This window comes from Peromyscus eremicus, chromosome 8a (genome assembly GCF_949786415.1).
Source record: "Peromyscus eremicus chromosome 8a, PerEre_H2_v1, whole genome shotgun sequence".
NCBI lineage: Eukaryota > Metazoa > Chordata > Mammalia > Rodentia > Cricetidae > Peromyscus > Peromyscus eremicus.
In genome coordinates, this window is record NC_081423.1 from 95,633,623 (window position 1) to 95,648,257 (window position 14,635).

Consider the following 14,635-nt stretch of genomic DNA (forward strand, 5'->3'; position numbering starts at 1 on the left):
CTGGGATCGAAGGTCTACACCACCATGCCCAGCAGTTCAGTTTTCTTTTCAGACAAGGATTCACTCTGTATGCAGCCTTGTCTGTCCTGGAGCTAGCTATGCAGATTAAATGAGCCACAGACTTGCTGCAGTCAATCCTGCAGACTCAGCCTGCTGCATGCTGGGATTACAGGCATGCACCTCCCCGGCATGGCATCCTCCTCAGCTGCAGATGTGGAGTCGTGGTCTCCAACTAGGTGCTTGGCCATCCCCTTCAGCCCTCAGCAGACCAAAGGGCTCTCCCTGCCCTGTGGGCTCCTTCACTTACCTATGGTGCAGGCTGGGCCCTTGAGCTGCAGGCAGGAGGCAGGGTCCACCTCTTCTGATGGTACACCAGGGGCTTTGCCTGGGAGGGGGCTGCTACAACGTTGCCAGAAGAAGCTGGAGTTGCGGGATTCCTTGGATGTTTGACAAGCTGCAGATTAGAGTGACATCATGAGAAAACCCTGCTCCAGAGACTCCCTGTGTAGACATGGTCACCCAAAGACCCGTGTTCTGTGGTTTGGGGGTTTGTTTTTTCTATTTTGACATGAGAGATTGCTTTAGGGTGGTGGCGTTGATTTGTTTTGCTGTTCCCAACATATCTTTTTGTTGTGGTTGTTATTTGTTTTTCAAGACAGGGTTTCTCTGTATAGCTTTGGAGCCTGACCTGGAACTCAGTAGACCAGGCTGGCCTTGAACTCTCAGAAATCCACCTGCCTCTGCCTCCCAAGTGTTGGGATCAAAGGTGTGCACCACCACTGCCTGGCCATTTTTTTTAAATTAGTTCTTTGAGAATTTCATATGACATGTCTTGAGCATGCATACACACACACACACACACACACACACACACACACACACACACACACACACACCAGAGAGAAAGAGAAAGATTTTATTTTTGAGACAGTGTCCCATGTAACTCTGGCTAGCCTCAAATTCAAGATGCAACCAAGGGTGGCCTTGACCTGAACCTCCTGCCTCTACCTCCCCGGAGTTTTTTTTAACACTTTTAATTACCAAAAGCATGCCTTTGGAAGAAGTTACCTGCTCAGTAACTTCAAAGAAAAGAGGTTTGCCGAGCTCACATTCTGGAGGCTGAGGTCTAAGACCTGGAAGGTGTGTCTGCTCAGCTTCTGGGCAGAGCCTTGTGCTATTCCAAGTGAAGAGGGAGCAGGTGCATGCAGAGAGGTCATATGGTGAGCAAGGAAGCCGGGAAAGCCAACTTGGTTCATAACAACCGCTTTCATCAGGATCCAGTCCCATGAGGATGCTTGAGCCCGGTAGGCACCACCCCAACACTTAGTGATCACAGCACATTCAAACCAAAACAGGCAATGTGTAGATGATGAATGTGTGATGCTGGTCCAATAAAGCTGCTCCAAGGCCTGGAAGATCATCCCACAACACAAAGCAGTCTTCTCATTTCCCTCCAACCTTTGAAGAGTTATTTTGTTTTTTAATAAGTATATGTATGTGTGTGGGTTGTGCAGGTACATGCAGGCGCCCGCAGAGGCTGGAGGGATCAGATCCCCTGGGTGGTGGGGACTGAACTGGGGTTCATTCTGCTCTGAACAGTGAACTGAACAGTGCCTGCTCTGAACCACTGAACCATGTCTCCAGCCTTCCCCACAACTTCTTAAAAAAAAACATTCTCATGTCTCTAGTTATAGAAAAAGCCATTATCCAGGAGTGATGGTGCACGCCTTTAATCCCAGCATTGGGGAGGCAGAGGCAGGTGGACCTATGAATTTGAGACCAGTCTGGTTTACATAGCAAGTCCCAGGCCAGCCAGACCTCAACCAGAGCTAAACCATGAGACCCTGTCTTTTAAAAAACAAAAAAAGAAAGGAAGGAAGGAAGGAAGGAAGGAAAGAAGAAAGAAAGAAAAATAAAATAAAAAACAAAACCAAAAAGCCCTCAAAAGAGAGAAAGGAGGAGGGAAAGGGTAGGGGCGGGGGAGACAAGCATGAGGAGGCTTGGGGTGTTAGCTGTACACTTGCCTAGCCACCCAGGATCCACTCTGGGTTCAATTTCCAGCACTGAGGTGGGGGGTGGGGAAGTGTGATGGGCTGGGCATGGCCTGAAGATAGTAGTGTGCTGACCATTGAAGCAAGTTCTCACTGATACTTGGTAACAATGGGGATAATATGTGTCTCCTTGGGAACCAGGGAAATTTATGAATTGTCATAGTCTTCATTCAGAAAACTGACTTTGGACTGTAAGTCCTGGATTTTTGTCAGTGAAAAACATTCCTGTGGGACGTCAGGATGACTCATTGGTAAAAGTGCCTACTGCCCAGCCTGAGGACCTGAGTTCTACCCTGGGGACTCGGATGGCAGAAAGAGAGAACCAATTGCCCCAAGTTGTCCTCTGACTTCCACACATTTCACTGTGGCATGCACGTATCCATGTATATACACAAAGTAAATAAATAAAATTTAAAACACAGTAACAAGCCAAGAAAGGAAACCATCCCAGCTAAAGAAAAGGCCAGCCTCGGGGCGATAATGGAGGGGTCCTACCCAGTGCAGAGATGGCAGAGGATGGGGAGCCTGGAAGGAGCTACGGTATGCAGGTGCCCCATACACAGGACCACATGTACCTTTTACAGGATTGGGACTCAAAAGTGTGGGGTCTGCTGAGAACAGTACAGTGCTAGGAAGCACAGACAGGTGGGGGAGCCAAAAGACAGACATTGTGTGGACACCCCAAGTGCTACACTTACCTTCACATTACTGGGGTAGAGTGCAGGACTCATCTTGGGACTGAGGGAAAGAGAGAGAGAGGGAGGAATAGGACAGAGGGAGAGAAAGTGTGTGTTAGAGTTGGGTATGTGTGTTAGAGACAGCGCTAGTCTTCTATCCCTGCTCATTAGCATGCTCAGCACCAGCCTGCTGCAGACTTCCCATGCCAGAGCCCCTAGGGAAGGAGGCGTCACCCTAAGCACTGCACAGAACTGCAGAGGACTGGGGGAACGATAGGAAATATTTCCGCTTATTTCTAGAACAGCCTGTGAGAGGTACACACCTGCCCCATTGTAAGTATGTGTTAAGAGAAAGAGCTGGAGTCCACGCAACCAACATCACCCAGACCTCCAGGGTGGGGCAGCAGTGTGATGAAAATCACTAGGAAGATACTTGCTAGATAATCTCCCACTGAGGGCAAAGGAAGTCCAGAAGGGTCTAGATCCAGCTGGTAGGGCCCAGCACTCCAATGGATTGAGGAGTGGACAAATCATACTTACTGCCCAAACTGGCACTTAGGTCCCTTGGGGCAGAAGCCAGTGAAGTAGTTGGGACACATTGCTTGGTGGACATGGCGGTATTTACACAGGGGACCTAGTAGACAAAGAGCAAATGGCCAAGAGAGTCTGCTTCATTCAGAGGAGGGGGTATACATGATAGCTCATGAGGAAAAGCATGCTGTGGTAGCTTGCCATTGGAAATAGGGTGAATAAGCCTTCCTGCCATTGATGTCCCTGAAGCCAGGAGACAGATAGGGGTAGAAACCTTAGCTCAGGTAAGGGCTGGCCATGTGGTTCAATGGTAAAGCACAGGTTGACCATGCTCCAAGCCCTGGGTTCCATGCCCAGCCTTGCCTTCTGCCAGCACAAAGAAGGTGAGAACATGCTCAAGCCACCTTTCCCCAGAATCCCCTCCCAAACCAGTGCTAAGAATCACACCAGAAGACATATGATCATAAGGCCTAGGGGCCTCACCTTCTAAGTGTGGCTGGGAGCAGGGGAAAGGCTAGAACTTAAGTGGCATTCAGCACCTGGGAGCTATGTTTCTCATGGACTAGACTTTCTGCTAGGCTTCTCAGCCCAGGTCCCACATCCACCCATTGAGAAGGGTAGGCTATGTATCCCCCAGTCCTGCCTGAGAAGCCTGTTGTGCCCTATGCCAGGCTGCATCTTCCAGTGTGTCCACTGGCATGCAAGCCTCGGGTAACTTCAGAAAGGCTTTTCACGGGGGCATTTATACGGCACAACCCCCCACGGGGAATATTACTTCGCCTGCTGAGCACCCCCATCTGGATCACCCTCATCCCTCAGTGCATCCCATCCCCGCCCACGGGGCTCTCACCATCCTTGCAGAACCCTTGGTCATACCAAGGGCAGCTCTGGGTCTTGGGAGTTGGCTTCACGTGGAGGAAGGAGCAGTCCTTGTTGCTGCAGCAACCTGGAAAGCCCAACGTTCTCTGTATATAAACAGGTTCACCCTTAAGACCACTTCTGCATCCCCACCCTGTTTACCTTGGCCCTCCTTCCCATGGAATCCCCTGGCCCATCTTCTGTTTGTCCGTCATCTTTGGAAGACCTCTGCCACTGGAAGAGGAAGTTACTCTCTAGTAATCTCCACTGTGAACCCTCCACTATTTCCAGAGCCCAAGAAGGGGCAGGAGTGTTTTGGAAGAAATACCAAGGACAGAGTAGAGCTTCCGGTTGGGTCCAGCTTCCAGAGGGACCGCATTAGCTGTGAACCTAGGCTGTGCAGTATCTATGGGGTAAACCAAGTCTTGTTCCACTGCATTTCCACAAGGGGGCAGCCTTGTAGGCACAGGCTGCCTGCAGCTGCAGCTTTTAGGTTTCCCTTAGGCAGATCTGAAGCAGAGAGAAGATTATAACCTGTTCTGCTTCCTTTTGGTGGAATATTTTTACTTTCACCCTCCCTCAAGGCCTATGACTGTGCTCTTTGGAGCTAACAGGAACTTCAGAAGGTCTGCCAGAGAGTTATCTTATACACGGGGCTTTTCTACAAGACAACACTTCACCTGAGGAAGGGTTCTCTTGATTTCTAAGAGTTTTGTCTCTCCTTCCCAGCTCTTCCATTTTACAAACGTGGATGCCAGCCCTCAGGAAGAGGCAAGTACCACTCAGCTTCCTCACACCAAAAGGACTTATTGGCACATCCTGAGCCAACTTAGTAGAGTGCTGTCCCCTGGGTTTGAGCCTCTTTAAGACTCAAAATGACCTCATGCATAGGGTTGGTCAACACCTGGGGAAGAGGGGATGGTGAGGAAATTTGTCCAGGTTATCTGCCATCCCAGCTGCACATTGCTATATCTGCTCCCGGCCAGCAGGTGGCAGCAACACTCCAGCCTCCACTCTGTCTTTTTAGCTACCCTGACTCCTTTCAAGCACTGGACATCCTGGCTCTAACCAAATGTGCTTTCTGGCTTCCAGGCCTCAACAACATACGTGTGTGTGTGTGTGTGTGTGTGTGTGTGTGTGTGTGTGTGTGTGTGTGTGTGTGTGTGTGTGTGTGTGTGTGTGTGCGTGTGCGTGTGTGATGGCGGCACATTCCTCTAATCCTAGCACTCGGGAGGCAGAGGCAGATGGATCTCTTTGAGTTTGAGGCCAGCCTGTTTTACATAGTAAGTTTGAGGCCAGCCAGGACTACGTAATGAGACCATATCTCAAAGTGGATTTGGTATGACTAAAAAGAATAAATGGGGCTGGAGAGATGGCTCAGAGGTTAAGAGCACTGTTTGTTCTTCCAAAGGTCCTGAGTTCAATTCCCAGCAACCACATGGTGGCTCACAACCATCTGTAATGAGATCTGGCGCCCTCTTCTGGCCTGCAGGGACACATGCAGACAGAACACTGTATACATAATAAATAAATAAATCTTTAAAAAAAAAAAAATTGTTAAAAAAAAAAAAAAAAAAAAGAATAAATGATACATACACACATACATGATTTTTAAAAGACATCCTAAGTAGCTCAGGCAGCCTTTGAATTTGAATCCTCTTTCCTCAGCCGCCCAAATACTAACTAGGGTTACAAGCATGCACTCTCATGGTTTTGTTGTTGTTGTTTTGAGATAGGGTCTCACTACATAATCCTGGCTGGCCTGAAATTCTACATAGACCAGGCTGGCCTCAAACTCATAGAGATCGACCTGTTTCTCTCTGCCTCTTGAGTTCTGGGATTAAAGGTATATACCACCACACCTAGCTTGTAATTATATAATTATTTTTGTAATATTATAGATATTTACTCACTGTTAAGAGCAAAACCTTGGGCTGGAGAGATGGCTCAGAGGTTAAGAGCACTGGCTGCTCTTCCAGAGGTCCTGAGTTCAATTCCCAGCAACCACATAATGGCTCACAAACATCTACAATGAGATCTGGTGCCCTCTTCTGGTGTGCAGGCATACCTGCAGGCAGAACACTGTATACATAAAAATAAATAAATCTTAAAAAAAAAACAAAAAAACCCTTGGGTTACATATAATCATGAATGTACACATCTGCCCTGAATTACTTACAGGCAAACGTGGTCCCATTCCTGTATCCAGTACCACGTCTGATCACCAAGCCAAGAAACCCAGGGTTGAGAGAGTAAAAGGACATTTCTAAGGGAAATGCTTTAGGCAGTGACTTAAGGGGATCAGCCCTAAATAGCGCCTTGGATGACCAAGAAGGGCTTGAGGCCCCAAGGGAGGCTGGAGCAGACCTGACCACACAAGATAATTTTAGGGACCAGACTTCTGAACTTTGTGGCTTTATATACACAGTGACCTTCTCTTTCTAACGAGTAATGCAGGCTTTCCCCTTTGGGAGGTAACATGACATTTTTATCTAAAATAAAAGTTAGAAATAGAAGGAGAGCAGGAAGAAGACGGGGTGTGGGTGCCTCCTGGGTACTGGTGACCATTCTGAACACAGCTACCAAATGCATCTCATGTGGTGAGGCCTGACGGGGCCCAGCAGGATTGAGAAGTGAATCTTTCAAGGCTATTCCTGACAGTCATCTGGGTGTGGATTAGCCATGCCTGGAGTGTGGAACAATATTCTTTTCCCTTTGAGGCAACTGCTGTGCTGAGACTAACAGACGGCAGATTCAGCTGTGCATCCTTCATTTTACTTTTATTTTTTATTGGTTCCTTAAAGGTTTATTTTCATTTTATGTGTATGGGTGTTTTGCCTGCACGTATGTACGTGAAGCATGTGTGTGCCTAGAATCTGAGAAGGCCAGAAGAGGGCAGCAGATGCCCTGGAACAGGAGTTATAGGCAACTGTGAGCCGCTCTATGGGCTCTGGGAACCAAATCCAGGTCCTCTGGAAGAGCAGGGAGTGCTGTTAACCACTGAACCACCTCCCCAGCCCCATACTGGTTTATTTTTGAGACAGTCTCATTGTGCAGCCCTGACTGGCCTGAAACTTACTATGACTTCAAACTCAGAGATCTGCCTGCCTCTGCCTCCTGAGTGCTGGGATTAAAATTGGGCACCACCTCAACTGACCCTATTTTTTTTTAATTATTATTTTGTTGTTGTTATTGTTGTTTTCAGACAAGGTCTCATGTAGACCAGGCTACCCTTGAACTTCTCTGTAGCTGGGACTGGCCATGAATTCCGGTTTCTCCTGCCTCCGTCTCCCTAGTGCTGAGATTAGAGGTATGCCCCACTGGGCCCAGCCTTGGTTCTGTTTTCTTAGGGTTCAGAGAAGCAGGCAGCTTGGGCTCAGTCAGACAAGGCTGGCCTTCTGGGCCTCTTCTACCCCCCCCCACCCCCACCCACACACACACAAACCAGGCAGTGCATTACCGAACTTTGAGTGGAAGTAGCACACCGGCATCTTGTTGACGTCGTACTGGTGCAGGAAGTTGCAACCATCACCCTTTCGGCAAAGCCCTCGGAGCCAGTGTTTACACACCACCATCTTCTCGCCCGTCTCGTGCCGAAGCGGGCACAGCATCCCTGTGGAACACAGGGCACAGCATCCCTGCTGTGGGCCTCACCTAGCCTGCCTGGAGGCGTCCCCAGGGCCTGTGAGCCTGCTCCCCACATCTTTGTCACCTCAGTGTCCCGTCACCTAGACAACCCAGGAAGGGATGGAACGGGGGCAGAGGACCACCCTGGGCAAGAGGCTATCTTAAGAGATGGCGGGCCCATCTCCCAGAGCCAAACCCAGGGACCTCCAGGATGCCTCTCCCATGACAGAGCAGTCACCTCACTCCATGGCCATACCCAGCCAAGGCCATACCCAGCCCAGCTCTTGGCATACCCTAAGGGCTTGTTGTGTTCATGACTTTTGCAGGGAGGGAAATGTTCTGGATTTGTTTCTTCCTTGTTTAAAAAAAATTGTTTTTATGTGTTTCTGTGTGTGTGTATGTGCACATTGTGTGTGCAGGAGCCCTTGGAGGTCAGAAGAGGCATCTGATCCCCTAGAACTGGAGTTACAGACTGTTGTGAGCTGCCAAGTGGGCGCTGGGAATTGCAGCAGGGTCCTCTGCAAGAGAAGCAAGTGCCTTTAACTGCCGAATCCTCTCTCTTAGTTTTTGAAACAGGGTCTCATGTAGCCCAGGCTGGTCTCAAATTACTACGTTGCCAAGAATGACCTTGGATTTCTGATCCTTCTGCCTCCAACTCTTGAGTGCTGAGATTACAGGCATGGCCCACCATGCTCAGTTTATGCATGCATGCTAGGGCTCACAGGCCTAATGCACGTTAGGCTACCTGCTCAGCATGCATTCATGACTTCAAATATTGAGAACACCACAGCCTGCCGGGTGGTGGCGGCACATGCCTTTAATCTCAGCACAGAGCAGGCAGAGACAGGCGGATCTCAGTGAGTTTGAGGTCAGCCTGGTCTACAGAGCAAGTTCCAGGACAGAACACAGACATGAAATAGGTGTCTCTTACAACGGGCAGGCACTAGAAAAGTTAGATTTGGCCACCTCAGTATCTTTATTTATAAGACACTGCCACCAGAAGGGAGGGTTGTGTCTAAACAGGACTTGTTTCATGCAGGACCAGGGCGTCCTTTTTAAGGGCCCCTTCCCCCTCCCCCACGCACATGTACACACACTTCTGGCCATCCTGATGCTATGACCTTCCTCAATAGCAGCTTGATTTCTTTGCCAGAAAGAAGCCGTCTCTTTGAGTCTGACGACTCCTCAATGACCTGGTCTGTAAAGGACCTGGAAGGTGCTGGTTGCCCAGAGCCCTGGGAGGCCACTGAGCTCCTTTCCCTTGTCATCCAACCATCCAGAAGTGGACACACAGGCTCCAGGTCCTCCTCGCCTGACCTCCTCCCTCCTGACTTTTAGGAACGGAATACTAAGGGTCCCCAAGGCATCCCACTAAGAACCTCTTCACCTGGATCCATAAACAGGCTTTTTTGGGGGGACCCTCCTATTAGGGGTAAGGTATTTTGGCAACTGTATGTTTCTGTTGGAGGAACCTCAAAGTGACCCACAATCCGGAAGAGAGGGCCAGAAGCCTAGGGGCAAGTCGGGGTACATTTGGGGAGGGATTTGAGAGGGAGGTCCTGGAGCAGCAGTTGCTATCACTCAAGAGACTACCTAAGGGCAGAAGAAACAGCTGGGATGATGCGTCAGTTTCCATGGTGATCCAAGGTGGGGAATCAACCTTGAATTTAAGGGGCACTTGAAAAGGTTGGGAAGAGGATGGGTTAGACTGAGGAGGACTGAAGCCTGAGAACACAGGCCAAAGGCCCTGACCCACCACTACCTCCAATAGGAAGAGAATATCAGGGCTGGAGAGATAGTTCAGTGGTTAAGAACACCAGCTGCTCTTCCAGAGGCCCTGAGTTTGGTTCCCAGCCCCACAGCAGGTAGCTCACAACCATCTGTAACTACAGTTCCAGACAGATCCAACACCTCTGTTTCCAAGGACACACGTGCTCACGTTTGCATACCCACGCACAGGCACACATAATTTAAAGAAGGGAATGGGGTAGCCCCATGACCCTGGTACAAATGTCAGGGGGTGGGCCACCCCCAGGCCACTGCTCTCCTCATGAGGCTGGATCCTGTCCTACCCCAGATGCCGATCTCACACTCTCTCCCACACCCCGGCTGGTCCACACGGCCATCCCTGTTCCTGCCCAGCCCAGGCTGCCTCACTCACCTTTCCCACAGAGCCCTTTAGCGAAGAAGTTGCACACAGCTGAGCTGGACTCTGGAGAAGGAAACAGAGGAGATGATAGCTTCCCCAGAGCTGAGTTCCCTGCCAGGGAGCCTCAAGTTCCTCCTCAGCTAGTCCCACCTAAGCCTCCTACAGGCTTGGATCTGTGCGAGCCCCCAAGCATTCTCTCGGGCTGCCATCTTTGGGCTTTTGTTTCTCGTGTTGCTCACTTGTTTCTTCGTTTGTTTGTTTATGGGACAAGGTCTGACTCTGCAGTCCAGGTTGACCTGGAACTCATAGCCATCCTCCTGTCTCCGCCTCTTGCTGGCCACAGTTTCTGCCATCAGAAGCATCTGTCATTTGTCTCCTGTTGTGGCGACTGTGAGTCAAAGGTACCCTCTACCCAAGCCCTTCCCCCCACCCGACCCCTGACCTTCCAGAACCAGTCTCTACATTCCACTAAAACTCAACCCATCTCTGAGAGGAGGTGCAAGTCTTTGGGGACAGCCAGGGAGGGAGCCCTGGAGGCCAGTGGGGAGCTCGGAAATCCGCCTTTCTGTCCTGGACAGTGAACTACCCAGAAGCCCTGTAGGAGAGACAGAAGGAAGTCAGAGAGAAGAGCTCCGCAAGGACCTGGGTAGGGGAACATGCCATTGCCACTCACTGTCCATGCCCTGGAAAGGCAGGAGCCCAGTGCCCTTCTGCAATTCCACATCCTGCTCAAAGGCAAACGTGAACCCTTCCAGCCCCGCGATGACCTCCTCCATCTTCGGTCTCTCACGGGGATCGCGCCAAACTGCTAGAGCCCCTACAGGTGGCTCCTATTTAATCCATCAGCACTTAAGGGGCCAGGCCCTATCTGATGCTTGCCCCCTCTGCCCCAGGTTACCCCTTCCTTCAGGGTGCCAGTTGTCAGGTGACTGCATATGACTCTGAGTGAACCACAGAGGCCCCACAGCTGCCTCAACCCTCCTACCCATGCAGGTGCAAGCACCCCAGGGCCCGACGCCCCCACACTGTTCACACAATTCCCATCCTCAGGTGGGGAGGGATTGGCAGACTCACACCTGCTTATCTCTGTCTACCACCGAACATAGCCATGCCAAACTAGTGCTCCCATGGTGTATGTGGGGGGCATAGCCACAGGTGAGCAAGGGAGACATTGGCACTAACCTACCACAGCAGTGCCATATTCTGTCTGAGCGTGGGGTAGGGTGGGGTGGGTGGGGGTGGGGGACAGAGGGTGTGGGACAGAGGAAAGCTTCCTCCATTAGGTCCCGGCCACTTTCCCTTCTCACAAGGCCCTCTGAGCCTCTTTTCTAGACTCAATGACAAGCCTCAAGTGTGCTCTTCCTGGAAGAAGGCGAAAGGAATGAAGGCCAGAAGAATCGGAAACAGTTGTATGAAGGGCCCTTTGTTTACCCTGCAGGCAATCACAATTGTAAACTTGGATGGAGAGTGGAACCAACCCAAGGCTGGGAAGGAGGGGGGGGTGTGACCTCCCAGCTAGGAATCCGCTGGGCCACCCCAGAGCCTCCCCTACCCCCGGCCCCCGGAAAGTGCTTTGTAAATGAAAAATGAAATCTCCGTGCAAATGTTGTTTTATTATTATTATAATGCCAGCCCTGCCCCGCAGGGCTGAGGACGTCTAAATCGGCTTTCTTCGGAACATTTTTAAAGCTCTAATTAAACCCGGCTGTCCCCTCCCCCTGCCGGGTCCTGAATTGGCCTGGTCTCTCCTGGAGCCACTGTTTCCAGGACACTGGCTTTCGAGGCCCACAGAACCAGAACCAGAGCCATCTCCTCCCGGGACCCAGCAGGGAGAGGTAAGCAGTACCCTGCAGGCCTGTGGCTGAGCAGACAGGATCCAGCCTGCCAGCTTTGTGTCCTGTGGCTGCCACACCTAGATCTGTTGTTCTTTTGAACTCCAGATCTGAAAAGAAAACAGCTGGAGCGATAGACCCACACTGGGAATGGGGGGGGGGGGGTTGGGGGTGGGGGGGGAGGAAGGGGGGGGGGAGTCGAGCGAAGCTGGAGGGAGAGTTGCCTGGCATCACCCTGCTCTGGTCTACACTGGGGACTGAAGGCAGAATGGCTGTGATGCTGTCTAGGGCTGGGGACCCGGGGTCCCTGGGGAAGAAGCCTTTGCATCATTGATCCTATCCTTGGCTATTGATTAGGTCCCAGGACTGTCACCTTGGGCTCTTTTGAGAGTCCCATGGGTCTGGTGGAGAAGGCATAAGGGAGGAGGAACTCAAGGCCTAAGACGCACTACAAGCCATGTCCTAGAGATGGTAGAACTCTGCCCTCCACGCTCTACACAATAAGGGATGGATGGAGTGAGGGGGGCAGGGAAAAAGTGGCAGAGAGTGTGCTAGAGAAAAGTCTAACCATGAAGGATGATGGGGGTGGGGGAAGGTTCCAGAAGAAGCGCCCAAGCTAAGACCTGAGGCAAGAAACAATAAACATTCAATGAAGGGTACAGTGGACGGCAGGCAGGAAGGACGAAGGTGGGGGGGAGTCTTATGCCACTCTGGTGGCTTGTTTTTGTTTGTTTGTTTGTTTGTTTGAGACAAGGTCTCTCTACATAGCCCTGATCAACATGGAACCCAGGAGCTAGACCAGGCTACAGAGACCAAACTCTATGCTGACCTCTGCTGGGATTAAAGGCATGAGCTACCATGACCAACAACCAGACTGGCAGGGAGATGGTTTTAATCATAATGGTAGGAGAACCTCCCAACCGACTCCCTGGAGAGGACTGATACCCCGGAGGATGGGCTGAGAGGAAAGGCAGGAAGGGGGATATGAAAATAATAGCTGGAGCCAGGTGGTGGTGGCACAGGCCTTTTATCCCAGCACTCAGGAGGCCAAGGCAGGCGGATCTCTGTGAGTTCGAGGCTAGCCTGGGCTACAGAGTGAGTTCCAGGAAAGGTGCCAAAGCTACACAGAGAAACCTTGTCTTGAAAAACCAAAAGAAAAAAGAAAAAAGAAAGAAAGAAAAGAAAAAAGAAAGAAAATGATAGTTGAAGCCCTGGGTGTTAGGTTATTTGCATTGCTCTTACCCTGAGAGGAAATGTTATGAAATACAACAGAATCCACTAACAAGAGTTTTATTAACATAAGGGAGAGGGACAGATGTGCACAGGCCTGTGGAAAGACATGTGAGTGAAGTGGGGCCAGGAATCACGGCTCCGGCTTATAAAGGCTGGGCCGCGCCTGCGCACACAGGCCCATGTGGCTATTCCACACATGTGCAACCACGAAAAGCTATGGGTCCTGGTCACGCAGAAGTGATTAGGTCCCGCAGGACATGCACGACCATGCCCAACCATGGGGGCGTGATGTGAATCCATATCACTGAGGATATGGCCTGAGGCACTTTCTGGAGCTCTGGTGCCTCAAAGCGAAACCTCAGACCCTCAGTTGAAAGAAACACTTCCCTGAGTGGAGCCACCAGCTTCTCCTCCTCTCCTGGGTCAAGGGGCCCTTCTAGCACTTGGTCTGGAGAAAATACTCCTGAATGCCAAAGTATGGGCTCCCTCCCCTGGCCTTCTCATGGTTAGTGTGGCACAAGAAAGAATCCGTCTGCAGTGGGCTGAACTGGCCCCTACCTGGTCTAACGCCTTCTACTATGGGCTTATCCTTATTTAGAAATAAAAATTTTGCAGGCATCAGTAAGTCATGGATCTCAAGATAGTTGATCACCCTGGAATTAGGGACTGTCCTCAACCCCATAAGTGGAGGTCCATGTTCGAGGAGAGGAGCCAGGCATGGTGGCACAGGCTGTTAATCCTGGCACTGAGATGCTGAGGCAGGAGGAAGAAGAGTTAGAAGACCATCTCGGGCTACACAGAGTCTGTCTTAACATGCAAAAAGAGGAAGGAGCGATTTGAGACACAGGAAGACAAGAGGTGGAGACTGGAGCCACACTGCTACTTCAGGAAGCTAAGAACGGCAGGCAGTCATCTCTATAAGCTACAAGAGTCATATGCTGTCTCCTAAGGCTCCAAAGGGACCTGGTATTAATTGCTGGGACTTTGCACCTTTGGCCTCAAGAACACGAGAGAGAATACACTTCAGTAGTTTTTAGTCCCCTTCTTGTGAGCTTACACAACAGCTGCCACAAATGCCACACCCCACCCTCTGGGGTGTTCAGTTACACACCTCACTCCTTTCACTGGTAAGCTAACAGAAGACCAGAGAAAGGTTGGAGGGTGTGGCTCAGTGATGGAAAACTTGCCTAGTGTGCACTGCGCCCTGCATTATATCCCCTGCAAAAAGCAAACAGAAGCTGGATGAAACTGAAGCAGACACAAAGACGAGAAAGAACCAATATGGGGGCTCATGGCTGGAAGCCCAGAAATTAGGAAGCTAAGGAAGGAGGACTGCCATGATTGTGTGGCTAATCTAGTATGGTGGTTTGAATGATGATGGTACCCATAGGCCATATATTTGAATACTTGGTCCCTCCCAGTTGGTGGAACTGTTTGGGATGGATTAGGAGGTGTGGCCTTGTTGGAGGAGGTATATCATTAGGATTGAGGTTTCAAAAGCCCACACCATTTCCATTCCTAGTTAGCTAGTATGCTCTCGCTCTCTCTGTGTCTCTGTCTCTTATAGACAAACTTTCTTGTCAGGACTGCCAGCTCACAAATAATGACACTGAGACTTATAATTAATTATGAAAGGTTGGCCTTAGCTTAGGCTTGTTCCTAACTAGTTCTTATAAC

General features: G+C 50.4%; 1 protein-coding gene across 1 annotated transcript; it reads right to left on the reverse strand.

The window, feature by feature from the left end:
• Nucleotides 1-307: 307 nt before the first annotated feature.
• Nucleotides 308-10,669, reverse strand: Cpsf4l (cleavage and polyadenylation specific factor 4 like). The gene is made up of 7 exons (XM_059269803.1): nt 10,567-10,669; nt 9,906-9,956; nt 7,578-7,730; nt 4,110-4,205; nt 3,269-3,362; nt 2,744-2,789; nt 308-454 (listed from the first exon to the last, which is right to left on the reverse strand). Exons 1-7 carry the CDS (start codon nt 10,667-10,669, stop codon nt 308-310), a joined length of 690 nt encoding a protein of 229 aa, XP_059125786.1.
• Nucleotides 10,670-14,635: the final 3,966 nt, after the last annotated feature.

Coding starts and splice junctions, on each gene's coding strand:
- Cpsf4l (XM_059269803.1), bottom strand. CDS start 10,669: ATGGAGGAGGTCATCGCGGGGCTGGAAGGGTTCACGTTTGCCTTTGAG. Junction 9,957..10,566: donor GCCTTTCCAGGGCATGGACA/GTGAGTGGCAAT, acceptor TTCCTTCTCCAG/AGTCCAGCTCAGCTGTGTGC. Junction 4,206..7,577: donor CTACTTCCACTCAAAGTTCG/GTAATGCACTGC, acceptor TGGGCTTTCCAG/GTTGCTGCAGCAACAAGGAC.